The sequence below is a fragment of the Arvicanthis niloticus genome, chromosome 1 (genome assembly GCF_011762505.2).
Source record: "Arvicanthis niloticus isolate mArvNil1 chromosome 1, mArvNil1.pat.X, whole genome shotgun sequence".
In the NCBI taxonomy this organism is placed as follows: Eukaryota; Metazoa; Chordata; class Mammalia; order Rodentia; family Muridae; genus Arvicanthis; species Arvicanthis niloticus.
The window spans coordinates 112,989,710-113,009,560 of record NC_047658.1 but is presented as its reverse complement, the minus strand read 5'-3'; the positions used below and the strand labels follow the sequence as shown (position 1 = coordinate 113,009,560).

Genomic DNA, 19,851 nt, shown 5'->3' with positions numbered 1-19,851 from the left:
CTGGCCCAACTAGTTTAATATTTGTTTGATTTCGTTTTTCCAAACAGGATTTCTCTGACCATCCTAGAACTTGCTCTGTAGAGCAGGCTGGCCTTAAAGTCAAGAGATCCACCTGTCTCTGTCACCCTAGTGCCAGGATTAAAGGCATATACCACCACTGGCCAGCCTCTTTTTATCTTGAACTTGTTAGACAAATGCTCTACCACTAAGCTACATTTCTAGCCCTCTTAAAAATTTTTTAATTAGGAGGCTAGAGATGACTCAGCAGTTAGGAGCACCAGCTTCTCTTCCAGAGGTCCTGAGTTCAATTCCCAGCAACCACATGGTAGCTTACAATCATCTATAATGAGTTTTGATACCCTCTTCTGGCATGTTGGTGCACATGCAGAGAGCACTCATATACATAACATAAATTTTAAAAAACCCTTTTATTGTCTTTATGTTATGTAGAGAGACTGTCTAAAAAACAAAGCAAATTATAGATGATAGATAGATAGATAGATAGATAGATAGATAGATAGATAGAGGTATAGATAAAGGTGGGAGACAATTCTAGAGATCTAGGATGTAGCTCAGTGGTAGAGTACCAAAAAAGCTTCCCAAGCCCCATCTACATATTCCTGAAAAGAAGCTTGTCTTAGTCAGGATTTCTATTCCTGCACAAAACATCATGACCAAGAAGCAAGTTGGGGAGAAAAGGGTTTATTTAGCTTATACTTCCACATTGCTGTTCATCACCAAAGGAAGTCAGAACTGGAACTCACACAGGGTGTGATCACCAATTGAGAAAATGTCTTACAGTTGGATCTCATGGAGGTATTTCCTCAAGGGAGGCTCCTTTCTCTATGATAACTCCAGCTTGTGTCAAGTTGACACTCAAAACTAGTCAATACAAAGCTGTGTCTGCAAAGGCTGATTGACAGATTAGAAACCCAATGATGTGGGATTGGAACATTAGAAGGTCCAGTGGAAGATCCAATGTTGGAGCGTTGAAGGTCTAGAGCCTAATTACAAATTATCTTGGGCTAGCTTTAGCCCCCTAAATAGTCATTTCTTACCCACCTATGTCAGACCTAAAATTCTGTGACTAACAGATTAAAAACCTTCTAGAATGTATTAACTTAGCAGACTACTAGCTTCCACCAACCCAAATGCTAAGAATGTCATCAGATAGCATCAAAGATCTACAGCTTAGATTTCTTAGAGGTAATACACCTCTAACATTTCCACCAATGTATTTGAAAACTGTCTTGATTTATGACTTTATCTATTACTATGAAAACCTCATAAAATTGCTTCCACATGAAAAGAGCATAGACTCTGGTGTAACATAAATCTGGGTTCCTGGGCCATGGTTGCTCACCCCTATTAGGCTCCAGAATAAACGTTCTCTTATTCTCCTTGAGGCAAGACCTGTGCTTTTGCATTGACATAAGAGAAGCAGGCCCAAGCTTCTTCCTCTCAGGGATTCCAGCACCTCAGGTCCACACTTGACTCTTTTCTTTTTAAAAGACCAGGTTTCCTGTAGCTCAGGCTGGCTGACATACAATTTATTCTTTAACTAAAAATGACCTGAACATCTGATCCAGTTTACAAGCCTGGCTTTTTGATCAGCATGTCTTCCCCCAGGGTGCCACTGCTGGGTGCCCTCCTCTCTTCTTGCTCAACCCCACTGTGACAATAGTTCAAAGGCCTGCTCCTCAGTACTCTTACTCACCAGATAACCCTTGTACTCAGAGCCTGCTCTCCACAGGGACTCCCATGGTAGCTCCTCCCATGGGGACCTTTAGCACAGCAACCAGTGTGACTTTTCCAGAAGTACAGGGATACATTTGTGACACTTCACATGAGTTATCTCATTTGATCTCTTCCAACAATCCCGTGAGGATGACCTCAATGTCCCTATAAACATGTAACATATTTTAAGAATCCTATGTAAAATATCAGGACTGTGTTGAAAAGACAATGGTAACATTAAACCATTTGCTATTTTTCTTTTAAATAAGTTCCCATCTTCATACAGTTCTTCTATAGCCACAGATGTCTCCTAATAAAGTATCTACTCTAATTTAAATAGGCCAGCCTGGTCTACAGAGAGAAATTCTAGGACAGCCAGGACTACACGGAGAAACCCTGTCTTGAAAAACAATAACAAATCAAGACTGCTAACCAAGTACGGCAGACCATGTCTATATTCCCAGAAAATAGAAGGCTGAGGTAAGGGGATCAGGAAGTGAGGTCATCCTCAATCACATGGCAAATTGGAGGCCAGCCAAGACACTGTCTCAAGAAAAAAGAAATTTGGCTCTAGCATGTTAAATAAAATTTACAGGAGACCACTGCTTTGAACTAAGCTCCAGAACTGAGTTCCAAAAGACTATTGACTAACAATGAAAATGAAATCACTCATGCTGAGGTTCCATTAAGCTAAAACTAAGCCTTGAACCTGACTATCAGGATTAGAAAGCTAACAGCCAAATTCTGCAAACAGACCAGCTTCAGCTGGTATGATAATGAGGCACCCTCTGCCTTCAACTTCAGGAATCTAATGGTAACTGATCATTTATTTTTCTATTGTTCTGTCCCCAAGGCCCTACCTCAGGAAATAAAAAACTGAAATGACCAATTTGCCTTTTGGTTTTTGTTTCTTCTGTCTTCAGCCATTTTTCTATCTATAAAACCAATTTCTCAAGTCTGGGCCATTGGAACATTTATTTTATTTTGTAGAATGAAGTTTGGCCTGGTTCCTGAATCAAAAATGAAGCCATTTAGGAGTCTTAAGATAACTGCTGTAATTTTGTCCCTTGAAAACTTCTTCCTAATAAAGCTGAGTCATTTAATCTCTCTGAACCTGAGGTCGTTCAACAACTACAGGAACTACAGCATCCACCAGGGCCAGTGAGATCTGCTCCATGAAACAATATTAACTATAAAATCACACACAGAGAAAGAAAATAATACCAACACAGGAAAAGCCAGTTCCATGGGCGTGTTCGAGCTCAGGTTATGATCAAATCCCTATATGTGGTTGAACCTAGATGGCGGATAGGGAGATCCTGCCATTGTTGAATTCTTAATCTGGTCTCCTTTTTCTTGAGTAAAGAATGAATTGCTAGCCAGGCCTGGCAGTACATCACTGTAATCCCAGCTAGTCTGAAGGCTGAAGCAAGAGGTTCACAAGTTCAGGGTCTGTGGGGCTATATATGGTGAATTTAAGATGAGTCTAGCAATTAGCAAAATCTCCTGTCTCAAAATCAAAAGTGAAAGGGGGTACTAGGCGTAGTAGTGAACACCTGTAATCCAGCACTTAGGTGGTAGAAGGTAGGATACAGAGACTCAAAAGTTAAGAATATGTCATGCACTTGCAAAGGATTCAGGATTCAGTTCCCAGAACCTATATGGCAGTTTGAAACCATTTGTAATGCCAGTTTCAGGTGTTGTGATGTCCTTTTCTGGCTTCCATGAGCAGTGCATATACAAGATTTGCAAACATATGCTGGCAAAACATTCATCTACATTAAAAAATATAAGCAAAAAAAATCTTGAGGTCATACTAGGCTATACATACTGAGTTGGAGGCCAGCCCAAGTTACATGAGACCCTGCCTAAAAACAACAACATAAAAAGAAGGCTAGAAATTTAGCTCTATGCTAAAAAGTTTGCCTGGCATACACAGGGTCTTGGGTTCAAGTCCCAGCACCACAAAAAATGTAACAGAGTTTGACCAGTTGTTCTTCAGAATATTAACTAACAAATCATTACTAAAGATGGGAGGTCCAGTCCATCTACAACTCAAGCAATGAGGTAACCACAGCTGAAAGTTGTTCCTCATGAGGCACTTATGTTTACCTTCTAGCCACCTTGGCTTATGGGGAGACAGAGCAATTGAACTTATTGGCGGACCCTTGTTCATGTTGGGTTAGCACGTTTTATCTCACAGTTTTAACTATGGCGTACCTGAGTGGTTCTCTGAATTGATCCTACTTGTAGTTCACTGAGTTACTTATACGTTTCGATCATTTTCCATCAAGTTTGGAAAGTCTCTAGCTATTATTTTTTCAAAGAGTCTGACCATCTCTTTTCTTTCTAGACTAGAATCCCCACCATGTGTGTTGATTCACTTGATTTCTGCTTCTCTCTGAGATCTTGCTCCTTCCCATTCATTCTTCTTTCTGATTCTCATGTGGGAGGTGCTCCACTTGCCTGTTCTCAAGTTTGCTGGTTCTTGCATCTCCCTGCTCTGCCGTTCACTCCCCTAGTGACAGCTTCAGCTCCAGAGCATCTGTGTGGTTCTCTTTTGTTCTGTCTAACATATGCTGATGATCTCTTTTCAGGGGTTGGTTTTGTTTTTTGCTTTTCATATTTTCCTTTAGTTCTTTAGATTTATTTAAAATGGAATGCTTAAGGGGCTGGAGAGATGACTCAGAGGTTAAGAGCACTGGCTGCTCTTCCAGAGATCCTTGAGTTCAATCTCCAGCAACTGCATGGTGGCTCACAACCAGCTATAATGAGTTCTGGTACCCTCTTCTGGTTTGCAGGCATATATGCAGGGAGAATATTGTATACATAGTAAATCAACCTTAAAAAAAAAAAAAAGAAAAAACAATGGAACACTTAAGCCTTTGTCTAGGTGGGTCTCATCAGATAACCTGCATATCAGACATTTACATTATGATTCATAACAGTACCAAAATTATGAAGTAGCAATGAAATAGTTTTGTGGTTGGGGGTCACTACAACACAGGGAACTGTTTAAAAGGTCACAGCATTAGGCAGGTTGAGAACCACTGTTTTAGAGAATCTACTATCTGGGCTTCTTTGGGAATAGTTTCTACTGATGAGTTTTTCTTTTGTGTATGACTTATAATTTTTTGTTGAAACAGGAATTTATGTTTCAGTCATTTTTCTTGGATAAATATATCTCAATTATGCTGGACAGTGGTGGCGCACGCCTTTAATCCCAGCACTTGGGAGGCAGAGGCAGGCGGATTTCTGAGTTCGAGGCCAGCCTGGTCTACAGAGTGAGTTTCAGGACAGCCAAGGCTATACAGAGAAACCCTGTCTCAAAACCACCCCCCCCCCAAAAAAAAAAAATATATATAATCAATTATTGACACTTCTGGTTAATTTCCAGAGTTCTGAAAAGAAAGATTTTGACCAAATTTACCATTCTTACTCTGCTATTCCTCAGAGATCAGTACCTTATGTGACATTTAGAAAAAGGGTTGTCAGGCTCCAAAATAAACTTTAAAAGAAAACAGGTTAAGCCAGCAAAACGCTAATAGTTAAGAACTTTGTACTTGATCCTAAACTCCAAGTACTATTACAAAGTAATATTCTTCTCAGTCTGGCATAGCGATGCATACCTTTAATCTCAGTGCTTGAAAGGCTGAGGCAGGTGGATCTCTGTGATTTCAAGGACAGAGTGGTCTACATAGTGAGTTCCAGGACAGCTAGCACTATGTAGAGAAACCCTCTTTTTAAAAAAAGAAAGAGAAAGAGAGAGAAAGAGAGAAACTCAAATAAGTTTTTATTTTTCTCTATTTAAAAATAAAAACTTCTTTGAGTAGATTATTCAAATATTAAAATGGGGGCTAGGGGCATAACTCAATAGTGAAATGCTTGCTTAGCTTGCTTAACATACACAGGTCCTGAGGTCAAGGCCATTACCTCAAAGCCAAAGCTAAACTAAACTAAAACACACTGGAAAGAAAAAAATTGAAGTGCAAGGTTATATTTCTAGCATCTAGAAAAACATTTAGTACAGGATTCTAATATAAACAAAATAGAGATGTTATAGATTTTATTTTACAGCCTATTTTATATGAAATTTTCATAGGTCTTGTTCTGTGGTAATAAAACTGTCTGAGTGACTGTCTGATTAGGGTACAAGAGATATTTTTAAAGGCTGTATCACGTGACCCCAAACAGACTACATATAGAACAACCATCTTCTGATGGACATTTTGGTGACTTCCCAATTTCTGCTGTAAGAACAGTCATTTGAATACCTTCACATACTTGTTTGATACACTATACTTTCAAGTTGTACTTCTCAAATTAGATTGCTGTCACTCAATGACAGTCACTCCTAGGTATATGAAGAGGAATTTGTTCCAGGTCTCATCTTAAATGTCAAGCTCTGCAGATGCTCAAATTCCTTATATAAAATGGCATATGTGCATGCAGCCCCCACACATCCTCTTGTAGCCTTCACGTCTACATTACTTATAATGCCTACAGCAACATCAATGCCATGAAAACAGCTGCCATACTCTATTGCTTAGAGAATAATGACAAGGAAAAGAACTTGTCCGAATCCACAGATGTGGGACCCAAAATATGGAAGACCAACTGTATTCTCACATGCTTTTTGAAAAAAATTATTTGTTGTAATAGATATTTAATCTGATATTGGGGTTTCTACCCTGCCTTTAATCATTTGGTTCCCAAATAAAAGACACACAACCTTTTATATTGATAATAATCCTTAATCAGCACTAAAGCTGAGCATGTATCTACTCTCTAAGCTACAGAATCTACTTCCCCGTCAACAACCCCAAATTATAATTTGTCATGTTCTGTCTGGGCAGCTCTTAACTCCAAATGGCTAGCCCTCATGGCCATATTTTCATGACTCACCTAACCCATGGAATCTTCTCTTCTCGAGTTCTTTCTCCTTCCTCTCTCCTCATGGTCTCTCCTCAGACCCCAAGCCTGTGTCCTGCCTAACTATAAGCTGTTGGCATCTTTATTTGCCAAACAGGAATAACTTGGGGGACAAGGTTACATAGTGTCACTTGGGGCTACATGAGGATTCTCTCATCTCTGGGGATAACCAGGCCTTGTGGGGGGTGGGAGTGTTAGTATTTTAGCATTACAATACACAGCAAAAGACCAAACTTCAACATTTATTGGCATGCATGTGCATCTGCTTGTCTCTATGTACACTGTGTTTACAGTGCTTGAGGCAGGACAAAAGAGGACATGAGACTCTTTGGAATTAGAGTTACAGGCACTTATGAACCAATATAGGCAAGTCTCTGCAAGAGTAGCAAGTGCTCTTAACTATAGAGCCATCTCTCAAGCTGCATACCCCTGTACCCCCCACCTTCTCCTGCCACACACATATTTTGTTGTTACTGTTGTCATTGTCATTGTTGTTATAAGACAGTCTCAGGCTGTCAAGAGCACTGCCTGATCTTCCAGAGGACCTGAGTTCAATTCCCAGCAACCACATGGTGGCTCGCAACCATCTGTAATGGGATCCAATGCCCTCTTCTGGGTGTCTGAAGACAGCTATAGTGTACTCATATACATAAAATAAAAAATAAATCTTTTAAAAAAAGACAGAGTTTCACTATGTAGTTTTGTCTGGCCAGGAACTCACTACATAAACAAGCTAGTCTCAAACTTAGAGAAAGACCAATCTGTCTATGCCTCTGCCCACCATGTGCTGGGATTAAAGCAAGCGCCACCATGCCTGGTGCCTCCCACACTCTCACTCATATACTTTATCACAGTATCCCTACATCAATCAAAGGAGGAGCATGGAATCATGGGTACATTGAGACTACATTTAAAATTCCTGCAGACACACAGTGACGTTGATCCCTAACACTATTGTCCATGTCTATGTCCTCCTTGTCCATGGAAATACATTTCAAGATGTCTAGGACATGATTGAATACTGAACCCTATGTGAACTGTTTTTCCCCATATACCATTACCTATAATAAAGTTTAACTTATAGGTTAAGTATTATAAAAAGTTAAAAGTAATAATTATTAAAATAGAAGTTAGAACAATACACTGCTATGAAAACAATATGAATCTCTATAACTTACACTGTGCTCTGTAGCAACAATTTTGGAATTTTGGTTTCTTTTAAAAAACACAGTAATATTATAAGAATATATTTTGGTTTTAATCCCAGGTGTGGGATATGGAGCTGCTTCAGACTGTCCACAGCAGCTGCCTATGATTTGCCTCGTGCTCTGCCAGAGGCCTGATTTTGCCAGCAGCAGATATGTTCTACAATTATGTGACTTTGGAATTCTGGGGACTTTTCAGAGGGTATATAAATGCTAGGGCCCTAAGGGATGTGGCAGGTTGTTGGCTGTTTTGGGGTTTTGTTGGTATTGGTTTGTTAAGTAGTAATGAGCAAAGAAGATACAAGAATAGGAACAAATTAGATATCCTGACAGTGAAGATCAAACTTGCCCCAAAGAACTCAAACCTTCCAATCACCAGGAAGTAACCTATCGATAATATCACTCCATTTCTGCCCCCTGACTTTATTCAGAGACCTCTTTACTTTCCTCTCTATCCTTTTTTTCTCTCCTATCTAGTGTTAGAGGGTCAAAAGGGTGAAAAAAAAAAAAGGGTGGAGAAGGATGAAAGAAAGATGAACCCACAGAGTAGCCAAAAGACCAGGCTTCAAGTGGCACCTAGACATGGGGCTAGTCAGAATGGGAAATTTGGTTTCAAATGTCATGGAGAAAATGGCTTTTTTTTTCCCCTAAGAAGCCAACAAAAAATTTATTGTGGCTGCTACTGCTGGGATATCTCCCCATGGCTCTGCTCCCAGAGGGGATTTTCTGGGATCTTCCTCCTTCTCTTCCTTTTCCCCCTTCCTCCTCCTCTTCTTATAAATAGTTTCAAAAAAGTATGGGAGAATGGCTGTGCAACTGGAAAACTTGTGGGTGGAGGTGGAAGCCTTTGGGAAGCGAGGAGCATTGCAAAAAGAGAGAAGAAAAAGGCTCAGTCCCAGTAACTGAGCAAAAGACCAGGAGTTTCCCACAGGAGGAAAGAAGGAAAGAAACTGTGCCAGAGGAAGGTCTGCTCAAGGAAAAGCTGAAAAGGCAGGAGAACAGGATGATGAAACAGTCCATTTTGAAAGAAAGAGTTAATTTCAAATCAAGTGCACTGCCAGAGTGGGAGGAGGGGCAGCCTGGGGTAAAGAGATGATCACCATCAGCTTCCCAGTAGTCTACAGCACATGCCTGCTGATGGTGTGGAACAGGGTTATGATGAGGTAGGATGGCGTCCTATAGAAATGACAGATCTAAGGTGCTTTAAACAGGCTGTGGTCTCATATGGGAAGCACAAGCCTATGTGAAACAAATTCTAAATAACTGGGCCACTCAAAATAGAATTATTCCCCAAGACTGGAAGGGATCGGTGACAGCTGTACTAGAGGCTGGTCCACAGTTGCAGTGGGTAACATTTCAGAGGGAAGAGACTGTGAATATTTAGCAGTGAAATAGAGCAAGGAGAATGAATACAGTCAAAGAGCAGTTAGTTGCTAGGCAAAGGGTAGTACTCTGATATACAAGAACAGGTTCAGTTTGATGATATTACTATAGAACAATGTCACTTAGTGGCTTTAAGAGCTCAGGACAAAGTTGAGGAACCCAGAAAAAGTTCACCTCATCTACAAAGATTGAGAAGCCTTCACTGACTTTACACAGATTAGTCTCAGCTGTGAACAAAGCCATATCAGACCTTGAAGCAAGGCAAATGCTGATTGAGACCTTGGCATTTGAAAATTTGAATACTGAACATAAAAAAAAATATTAGACCATTAAAGGTGTGGGCACTGCCTGTGGACAAGTGGATAAGGAGTATGCTCGATATCAGTTCTAACATGTACCATGCATCAAGCTATGGCTAGAGATCTCCAATATCAAAATGCCCAGTGCTTCAATTGTGGGAAATACAGTCATTTGCAAAGATACAGTGACCAAGCTGCTGAAGGTCTCAGATCTCAAAATGCCTGGTGTGTTAACTTCAGGAAATATGGTACTTTGCTCCAGAAAAGTAAACAAGGTATCTCTAAGGACAATGATTTTCCTAAATATAAACCAGAAAGAAGGCCTAGGCTTCCAGGGGTTTTAGGCAATGTGGCAAGGATTGCCACTGAACCATGAGTGTAAGTTAAAGAGAGAGATCCAAGGCAATTTCTTACCATCAGAAAACAGCCCTGGGGGCCTGGCTGGCTTGAGACTGCAACAAAAAGTATAAACTGTTTGCTTCTTGTCAGCTAAGACATGAATTAAATCAGGCTATATACTATATGGATGTGTTAACATCATCAGAATGGTTAACATCAGAATGGAAGCTTGCAAAAGTTTTGTGTTGGGGACAAAAATTTGTTTACATTTCTAAAAGAAATAAAGAGCTATGGCTATCATTAAAACCAATAAAGATTAGAACTGAGTGAGAGAGATCACCTGAAAACCTTGGCCAATCACCCAGAAAGCATTTATTTCATTGAAAATGTCTCTGTTTATAATTTTCCACTACACTCAGCACAATTAAAGGCTTAAAACAGAAGGGCGGGAGACATGCAGTGACAATTTTAGAATTTTGGCTTCTTTAAAAAACATAGCGGGCAGTGGTGGTGCACGCCTTTAATCCCAGCACTTGGGAGGCAGAGGCAGGTGGATTTTTGAGTTCAAGGCCAGCCTGGTCCACAGAGTGAGTTCCAGGACAGCCAGGACTACACAGAGAAACCCTGTCTCGAAAAACAAAAACAAAACAAAACAAAAAAAAAAAAAAAACAAAACCACAGAACTATTATAGGAATATGTTTTTGTTTTAATCCCAGGTGTGGGGATGTGGGGCTGCTTCAGACTGTCCATCGTAGCTGACTTATGATTTATCTCTTGCTTTGGTGGTGGCATGATTTTGCCAACTTTAAACAGTTTCTGTGATTGTGTAACTTTTGGAATTCTGGAGACTTTTCAGAGAGTATACAAATGTTAGGGCCCTGAGAGGCATGTTGGGTTGTTGGTTGTTGGTTGCTGTCGGTTGAAGTTTGTTAAACAGTCAGGGGAAAAGAAGAAACAAGAAAAAGAAGAAATTAGATATCCTGACAGGGAAGATCAGACTCGCCCCAAGGAAACTGAAGCCCCCAATCGGCAGGAAGTAGCCTAACAATAATGTCACCCCCTTTCTTAACCCTGACTTTATTCAAAGAGCTCTTTCCTTTCCTTCTATCCCTTTTTCTCTCCTTATCTATTATTAGGGGGTTGAGAGGGTGAAAGAAAAAGGGTGGAGACAGGTGGGGAAAAAAGGATTCCCCAGGAAGCCCACAAAGTAACAAAAGATTGGCTACAGTACTCAACTTTTTTGTTTGATTGGTTTCACAGGTTTTGTTTTTGTTCTGCTTTTTATGAATATGGATAATTTGCATGTATTTGTGTGTGTGCCTGTGCATATGTGTGCACCTCCCCCCCCCCCCCCGCACACGCATGCAACCATGTATGCACAGTGCCCTCAGCGCCCGCCATAAGAGGGCTTCAGATGCTCAGGAACTGGAGTTACAGACATTCTTAGCAACCATATGCCTCTCAAGAGCTTGGATTAAAAGTGTAAACTATCACACCTGGCTTGTTCTAACTTTTCCTGTGCTAATGTGAGATCACACCATGTCTACATGATGAGATGAAGAAAGACAGCATAGGCATAGTGGGTAATGCAAGGCTTCTACGCAAGGACAGATCATTTGCTCAAGCCTCCAGCACAGTTGATTGACAACCAAGATGGCCATGAAGCAGCTGACAGCTGGGTTTCCTAAATAGTATGGATTTACTGAGCAAAAGGATAATTTGTATCCTAGGCAGTAAGGAGCAGGACACCCAAGAGATTTTATCAGACTACTTAGAACAGTGAGTAATTTATAACATAAATTATCTGGAAACAGGTTAACCACAAATAACTGAAAATACTCAAATCCAAAATGTTGGATAGCAAAAAAAAAAAAAAAAAAAAAAAAAAAAAAAAAAAAAACATAAAATTCTTACAAGGAAAACAGGCCAAATGTCACTTGACAATGATTTTTAAAGGCTTACTTTATATGTATGAATGTTTTGCCTGCATGTATGTATGTGTGTGTATGCCTAGGACCCAAGTCAGAAAGTTGGAAGCTCCTCAGGCATCAGGAATATAAGTGGTACATAAACAAAGAGAGGCAGGCAAAATACCACCCATACATAGATATTTCTTTAAAAACATTCAAAACAATTCTGATGGGGGAATCCTGCTGAGGAATAATCTATAATGTAATCCTGCCAATTTCTCTCCAACTTAAAGGTCTTTTTCTTGAGAACTCAGTAGATCTTCATACTTATTCACATGAGGTCACATAAGCACCAGACATTAAGAGAGATACAACTGCAGAAATAATTCTCAGGAAGTTTACCCTCTACCCTCACAATTTTCCTGGGACCAACCCAAGAACCAAGACAAGAATCCCACATCTATTCACCATCTCAGATACAATCTCTAATGAGATTTAATGGCAGTGGTCTCTTCAAAAAGACTGGACTCTACTAGGAGGTCAGGGAGAGGCCAGGTTATCTATCAGAGGAAGTACTGCAGGCAGCACCAATTCCAGTTGCAAGATTTCTTGGTAAGTAAGCCTGACGGAAGAAAAAGTAATTCTTACATTCCACACGTTTTTTACTTTTGAAAAAAAAAAAGTATGAAATAGTGAGTGGAATGCCAGGCCTAGACTTGGAAGACAAAGACCCAAATTCTAGCCCTGCTGAGTCACTGACATGAATTTTGCAATTTGGTCAAACAAAATCTTAACAGCTACACAGAACCCAAGCTCTACTTAGTTTGTATTTAAGTTCTACCTATGTTGTAGGGAATAAAGCCAGAAGTATATAAATCAAATCCAGTTCATGGTTTCAGCATCTGGCAGAGAACTGGAGTTACAGGAGAGAGAACTAAGCAGTAGATTTAAGCAGAGACCAAGGGCTGTGAGACCACCCTATTTAGAAGCAAAATGACAGTGAATCTTGGATCTGCTTCATAGGCATAGTCAAAAGTTAAGACCTAATTTCATCTGGGCCAAAGGTCCCTAAATTATGAGGAAAATATCCAGTTTCAGGGGAAATACCAAAAGTGTCTTAAGAAAGTAATATCAGTCTCATAATCATTTCCTTATTCAGGAGCTTCTGAATTCCAGAAAGATGTAAAATGAAGTGCATATGTGCAGAGTTAAAGCCATAGTATTAGTAATTTTGTGTTAGAAATCTTGCTGGGCAGTGGTGATACACGCCTTTAGTTCCAGCACTCGGGAAGCAGAAGCAGGTGGATATCTAAGTTCGAGGCCAGCCTCATCTACAGAGCAAGTTCCAGGACAGCTGGGGCTACACAGAGAAACCCTGTCTTGAAAAAACAAAAAACAAAATAGTAAAGAAGAAAAGCAAGAAAGAAGTCTGTCCTGTTGAGCTTGGGATGTAGCCCAATAGTAGAGCACATGTCTAGCTGCACGTGGCCCTGGAGCTCATCCCTGGCATCTCACTACATCTGCACATTAGCTGGTACTTTATATGCTTTAAGGGATTTTGGACAGGCATGGTGGAACATGCTTGTAAGTCTAGCACTTGGAGGCAAAGGCAGGAAGATCACAAGTTCAAAATCAGCCTGGGCTGCATAACCTAAGCTATATAATGAGACACTGTCTTAAAGAGAAAAAGACTGATCCCAGAGCACGCAAACACATGAAAAAACATTCCACATCATGATAGTCATTAGGGAAATCTAAGTTGAAGCCACAATGAAATGCCATGGTGTACATTTTAAATTTGAAATTTTTGAATTAAAAAGACTGATGATTTCTAATGGTGGAGAGGATAGAAAGTGACTAGAATTCTCTATTACTGATAGAAATATAAAACATAATAACCACTTTGGAAGTGTTTAACAGCTACCTGTGATCCAACCACTCCACTCCTAGGCAAAGGAAAACTATCCATTAAAGCAAACAAACAAAAACCCCACCTTGAACATAGGCAAGGGGCTGGCTGCAGCTCAATTTGTACAGTGCTTGACCAGCATTTACGCACACACACGTATGTGCATGCATGCATATACATACATACAAACCAGTAGAAATTCAATTTTTAGATATGAAGGCATACTTTATTAGATTTATAAGAGTAATTATAATATTAAGGGATTTTTTAAATCAGGCAATCAGTTGAAATAATAAAATAATTAAGGGAAGGTGACTGTAATTTATAAATTCAATTTAAAACTTTCAAATAAGTTTAATGAATTATTCAAAGGAGACCAACATTAATCAAAAGGCCTTTCAAAGTGATTGTTAATTTTTTCTAAAATCATAAATAGAATGAAAAGTTTCAGTGTTTACACTTAGAGAATTAAACTTAAAAAATCCTTAAAAGAACTAGATATTTTAATTTTCAATTTTTTATTTATTTATTTTTAGTTTTTCAAGACAGGGTTTCTCTGTATAGCCCTGGCTGTCCTGGAACTCACTCTGTAGACCAGGCTGGCCTCAAACTCAGAAATCCACCTGCCTCTGCCTCTCAAGTTCTGGGACTAAAGGCATGTGACACCACTGCCTGTCTCTTGATTTTCAATTTTAATAACTCAAAACTCACACATTTCAGTTTGGCATGGTGGTGCCTGCCTTTTTAATATCAGTACTCAGAAAGTAGAGGCAGGCAGATCTCTGTGAGTTTGAGGCCAACCAAGTCTACACAGCAAAACCATGTCTCAAACAAACAAACAAACAAACTTTTCAAAATCACTATGAATGATCTGGCATTTCTCAAAGCTCCATGCGTCAGGCTGGGGTGTGGCACCCAAAACCTCACCCAAACATGCTACTCACCCTTCATGGAAACATACCCAGTCACTGAGACTTCCAGAATCTCAGTTCTCTTATGCATGAAAGGAATGTCTCTCAAAATAAATATGAATACTTTAATGATTTATTATTAATAAATTTCTTTTTTATTAATAAATTTCTTATCAACGAATAGCATGTCAGTGGGAAAAACACTCAGAAATGTAGAGCAAGTACAGATATAAGACAGTCTTACAGTGAACTGTGACAGGCCCTGGACTGACTGCTGACAGACAGAAGAAAGGAGACTTAAGCATGACTCAGCATAGCCAGCTCATGGAATTTTCCCTGCAACCTCAGCTTGGGATGTCATATTGCATGTCGGTCAGAAGAGGAGCTGCCACAGGAGTCTGGCCTAGCCCATACTCACATAGCTAGAGCAAGGTATTTCCAGTAGCCTTGGCACATCCCAGGCCCAGCCCTGAGTCCTGATAACAAACTAAGACAAGAAGTAGCATGCAAGCTGCAGGCTGAAATGGGTTGGGAACCTGGGTTATGTCTTCCGGTGGGAAACTTAATAACAACAGCGGACACTCACTTCCCTCTGAGATGCCCAGGAGAAAGGTACAGAGCAGGAAGGGCCCAGCTAAGACGACAGAGTCTTGGTTACTGTAACTAAGAAAAGCTCTGGGGAAATATCAGGGCTCTGGGAACTGATGAGCAGAACAAGCTTTGACAAAGCAAAGGACCAACTGGGAGTAGTGCCTTCTTGGCGACTAACTTTCTCTTCTAACTGATAGATTTGTCATCTGTAAAAGGTGACAGCCTTAAAAAAAACAACAGCATTAGCATCCTGGAGTCTGCTCATGAACCTTCTCTGGGCTTCATTCTCTTCCATACCTTGGCCCATGTGAATAATTAGTATACAGAGCCAAAAAACAGAAGTAAGTGGTGGAAAACATGATAGAGTAGCACACACCAACAGAACAGACCAGTTCCAAACCGTATCCAACAGCTTTTTCTTCATGGGCTTCGTAAGGAAACTGTGTGGTGGAGTTAAAAACACCTACTACTACTGACTCAAGGCCTAGGACAAGAGGAACTCGGAAGATCTCAAAAGTGACCAACTCTAGACTAGAGAAATGGGTCAGCAGCTAAGAGACAGAGAGAGAACTCATGGGTCAAGAGGGCATCCTGAGAAAATTCTTTGTACAATGAGTAGAAAACCAAGAAAAATCCCTGTACAAAGAAATCTCTACCCCACAATAAACATGAGCTCTGGAGAAAGTTGAACAACAAAGTCCCAGGGTCCCTAGCTGTGAAACAGGGAGAGCAGCTCAGAGAGAAGGAAAGAGTATCTCTTCTTACAAGCCAGAGGGGGACAATTGGAGAGAGACGTGGGGCCCAAACTAGTGCTTTAGAACTCAGGCTGAGCCGATGCACATGGATCTCCCAGTGACCTACAACCTAGAGAAGCCCTAAGGGAAAAGTTTTTAAGAGTGACAGGTTTACTGGGCATGGTGCTACATGTTTTTACTCAGGAGGCAGAGATAGGAGAAATTCTGAGTTCAAGGCCAGCCTGGTCTTCAGAGCCAGTTCTGGGAAAGCCAGGACTACACAGAGAAACCCTGTCTCAAAAACAAACAAACAAAAACGGCAAGTTTTAGAGGACAATGCTGCTGAATGCTAGATAGGCAAAAAAGGAGACAATTCTGCTTTTACCCCTTGTCCTGTGACTGCTAGACATCAGAGAAATGCATCAAATGTTTTTTACAACTAAATGACACAGCCTCCTCTCATGTCACAACTGACCATCTCCAGGCTCAGTCAGCAGTCAGTGCTCTTAACAGCTGAATGCCACTGCCAAATGCCTGTCTTGGAATATAGGGTCTTCTCAAAGGCTGCACAGAAGGGATGCTTCCTGTAGGTCAGCACCACTATCCCCTGCCTAGCTTCCCAAGCCACACCCTTCAGAAAAAGGGCCTCCTGCTGCAGCTGGCCAGCTGCCAACTGGAGCTTGCAAGGAACCAGATGTCACCTTCCTGTGAAAACCCAGAAAAATGCAGAGATCAGAAGTGGAGATTTTCCAAAAGCCAAGAGTGTTCCCTTTTGTACTGACTGAATGTTAGGACTACAGTATCTTAAGAAGCTCCCATGCAGCCTAATGACAGGCCTGGGCTCAGGCTCAGAACTCACCATCGGTGCTGTCAGCTCTCCAGTAGGCAGATGTTAGCTGAAGTAAAAGGGAAAAAAAGAAAAAAGTTGTTATCCTCATTTCTCCAGACACTCCCCAGAGAACCTAGGAATTTCAGGAACATTGGGAGTGCACAGAACTGCTTGTTCTGTAAGGGTCACCAATGCCCCTGCTGCCCGCACCCCACATCTTACTGCTCTGACACTCAGGCATCTACAAAATGTGGGGTAATAACAATAACTGATAAAAAAAAAAAAAAAAAAAAAAAAAAAAAAAAAAAGAAGACAGAGGCTTGGAATCTGTGATCTTTCTGCCTCAGACTCCCAAGTAGTTAAGAGTTACATATACGCCTGCACAGGGAGTAGAAGAATCACAAATTCAAAGCCTCTGTCTCCAAATAAAAAAGTAAAAGGGGGCTGGAAACATGGCTCAATGGTTTTTGTTGTGTTGTTGTTGTTGTTGTTGTTGTTGTTGTTGTTGTTGTTTTTTAAAAGGCACTTGTTCTTGCAGAGGGCCCAGGTACACTTCCCACAAACACATGACTGCTCAAAACCTTCTGTAACTCCAGTTCCAGGGGATATGACACCTTCTGGGCTACATGAGCACTAAGCACATACACAATTCAAACATATATATATATATATATATATATATATATATATATATATATATATATACATACATACATACAAGGCTGGAATGTAGCTCAGTGATACAGCACTTGCCTAGTATCGATGGGACTCTATGCTCAACCAGTCCCCAGCACTAAAAAAGGAAGCAGGCATGCTCTGAGGGCCAACATGCAATAACTGTTGAAGTAAAACACTCGTCTGGAACCACTATGAAAACAAAACTCACAAAGTTGTTTCCTCCAAAGTGCTTTTTCTTTCTTTCCTCTCTCCTCCATCCAGCTCCAGATGTACTTTCTCCAGGCAGCTGCATCCAATCCTCAAGAGCTACCTGCACTCCTGATTCTCAGATGCTGGCCTATCTCACTGTGCAACTTGACACTAATGAAGCACAGGCCTACGTGACCTACCATGCATCCTCTATTCACACCCCCACCCCTTATCCTCTCTTGCTGAGGCCCCTCCTTGCCATACTTAAGAGCACACCTTAACATTAAAGCACCCCCATCCCAGGAACACACAGGGAAGGGATAGCTACTTTGAATATTCTGTAGACTACTTCTTTTCTAAAGCCCACTTGTGGGCTGCTCAGGCCACTGGTCAATAAACAGCAAAGTGGGAGACAGACCAGCAAGCTCACTTGTCTACAGAAAATCAGTTGTCATGATAGATTATGTCAAAATGAAACAGAATGTTTAGAGCATTTAATTCAATAAAACACTGAGTATTTTGCCTTGCATAGAGATCCATGCCAAAGGCACAGGCTCTGCCCAAAAAGTGCCAATAAACTGTTACTAACCAACATTAGAAGACAAATATGGGATGAAACATGAGAAGCAGCTACCAGGACCTGAACCCAGGGCTAATTCCAGTCATGCCATTTCTACGTGTATGACTTTGAATGAATTGTGTCACCTCTTTGTATGCAAAGTCCCTATCACAGAGTGGCAGCACACACATACATATGAACACACTCATGTACACACAAATACACACATGTTGGCTTTTAAAATTATCATCATATTAAAATAGAGAGCCATAGCCAACTGAATAGATTGGCAAGTTTAACTCAGGAAAGCCACTAGTTTTGAAGAATAGTTTAAATTTTGACAGAACAAGAAGAAAGGACCTGAAGAAAACAAGGTCACTAGAAATAAGAAGCAGAGGACAGACGCTAAAAAGCAGCTTGAGGAAAAGTGAATAGTCTCAAAGGCAGCTAAAGAAGTGACCTTGAGTTCAAGAGGTCAAGGGTAAGACAACATTAAAGTCTTGTCTTGTTGAGCAGTGTAAGAAGGAAACAGAGTCTCACTGTATAGTTGAAGATGGCCTGGAACTCACGATATGACTCAGGCTGGCCACAGATTTTCAACCCTCCTGCCTCACCTCCTGAGAGCTGGGACTGCAAGCACAGGCCATTATGTTCAGCCACTTGGAAAGCCAGCTGAGGCAAACTTCCCATTCAATAAGTGAATAGTTTATTCTCTTTGCCAATTTCCCATCTTCCACTTTCAGGTCCTCCTTCATGGCAGGTAGCCACAGGCTCAGGTGAGGTCTCAGTGAATGAGCAGTACAAGCTCTGCATAGGATGCCTCTGGACAAGAAATCAGCCTGGGGGCACTTTCTCTACACAACTGTCTCTAACCCTCAGGAGCAGCCAGTACTTCAGTCTCAGACACTAGTTCTACCTCACCACACAGCTCAATACTAACGTAGGAGCAGCCAGGTACTTCTAGAACACAAAAAGTAGGGGCTCATTCAAAAGAAGCAACACTCTACCAGAGGCAACAAAAGAGAAGGCCCACAAGAATTTTCTAGAAATACAGTGACCTGAATGAGGCATCTGGCTCCGACAGAAAAGTGTTCCAGAAAGATGAGCTTCCCTCCCAAATGTACTGACCTCCTCCTAGTGATTCTGAGCACAGCCATTGCCCCAAACTGACCTCTGTCTTCCCCAGCTTCTGCCCTACTAGCCTAATTGGTTTCCACCCTGAGCTTTTCGACTTTATCCAAAACATTTACTAAGCAGTGTCTTGTTCCCATGACAGTGTTAGGGACGCAAATGATGATAATGTAGAATTTGGGAGGACATGCACCCAGCACAGCATTTGGGATACTGCAAGAGAAAAGCAAGAAGGAACTGGGTGTGAACCCATACCAGAAATTGGGAAGTAGAGGCAGGAGGATGAGGAGAGTTCAAGGTCAGCCTCAGTTACATAAAAACTCTGTGTTTAAAAAATGGGCTGGAGAGATGGCTCAGCAGTTAAGAGCACTGACTGTTCTTCCAGAGATCCTGAGTTCAATTCCCAGCAGCCATGTGGTGGCTCACAACTATCTGTAATAAGATCTGATGCCCTCTTCTAGTGTGACTGAAGACAGCTATAATGTACTCATATAAATACATCTTTAAACAAACA

The 19,851-nt window shown here is 40.9% G+C and overlaps 1 protein-coding gene across 3 annotated transcripts in view; it reads right to left on the bottom strand.

Annotated features, from left to right (window-relative positions):
- The window catches only part of Pc (pyruvate carboxylase), a 105,222-nt gene that overhangs the window by 82,924 nt on the left and 2,447 nt on the right, over window positions 1–19,851 (bottom strand). For 2 of the 3 annotated variants that reach the window (XM_034496970.2, XM_034496971.2), the window contains exon 2: window positions 16,811–16,847. The exons of the other annotated variant lie outside the window; for it this stretch is intronic. In XM_034496970.2, the coding sequence (XP_034352861.1) occupies window positions 16,811–16,813 (3 nt within the window). In that variant the 5' untranslated portion in view covers window positions 16,814–16,847. The remainder of the gene's footprint in view (window positions 1–16,810; window positions 16,848–19,851) is intronic. 3 annotated transcript variants of the gene reach the window in all.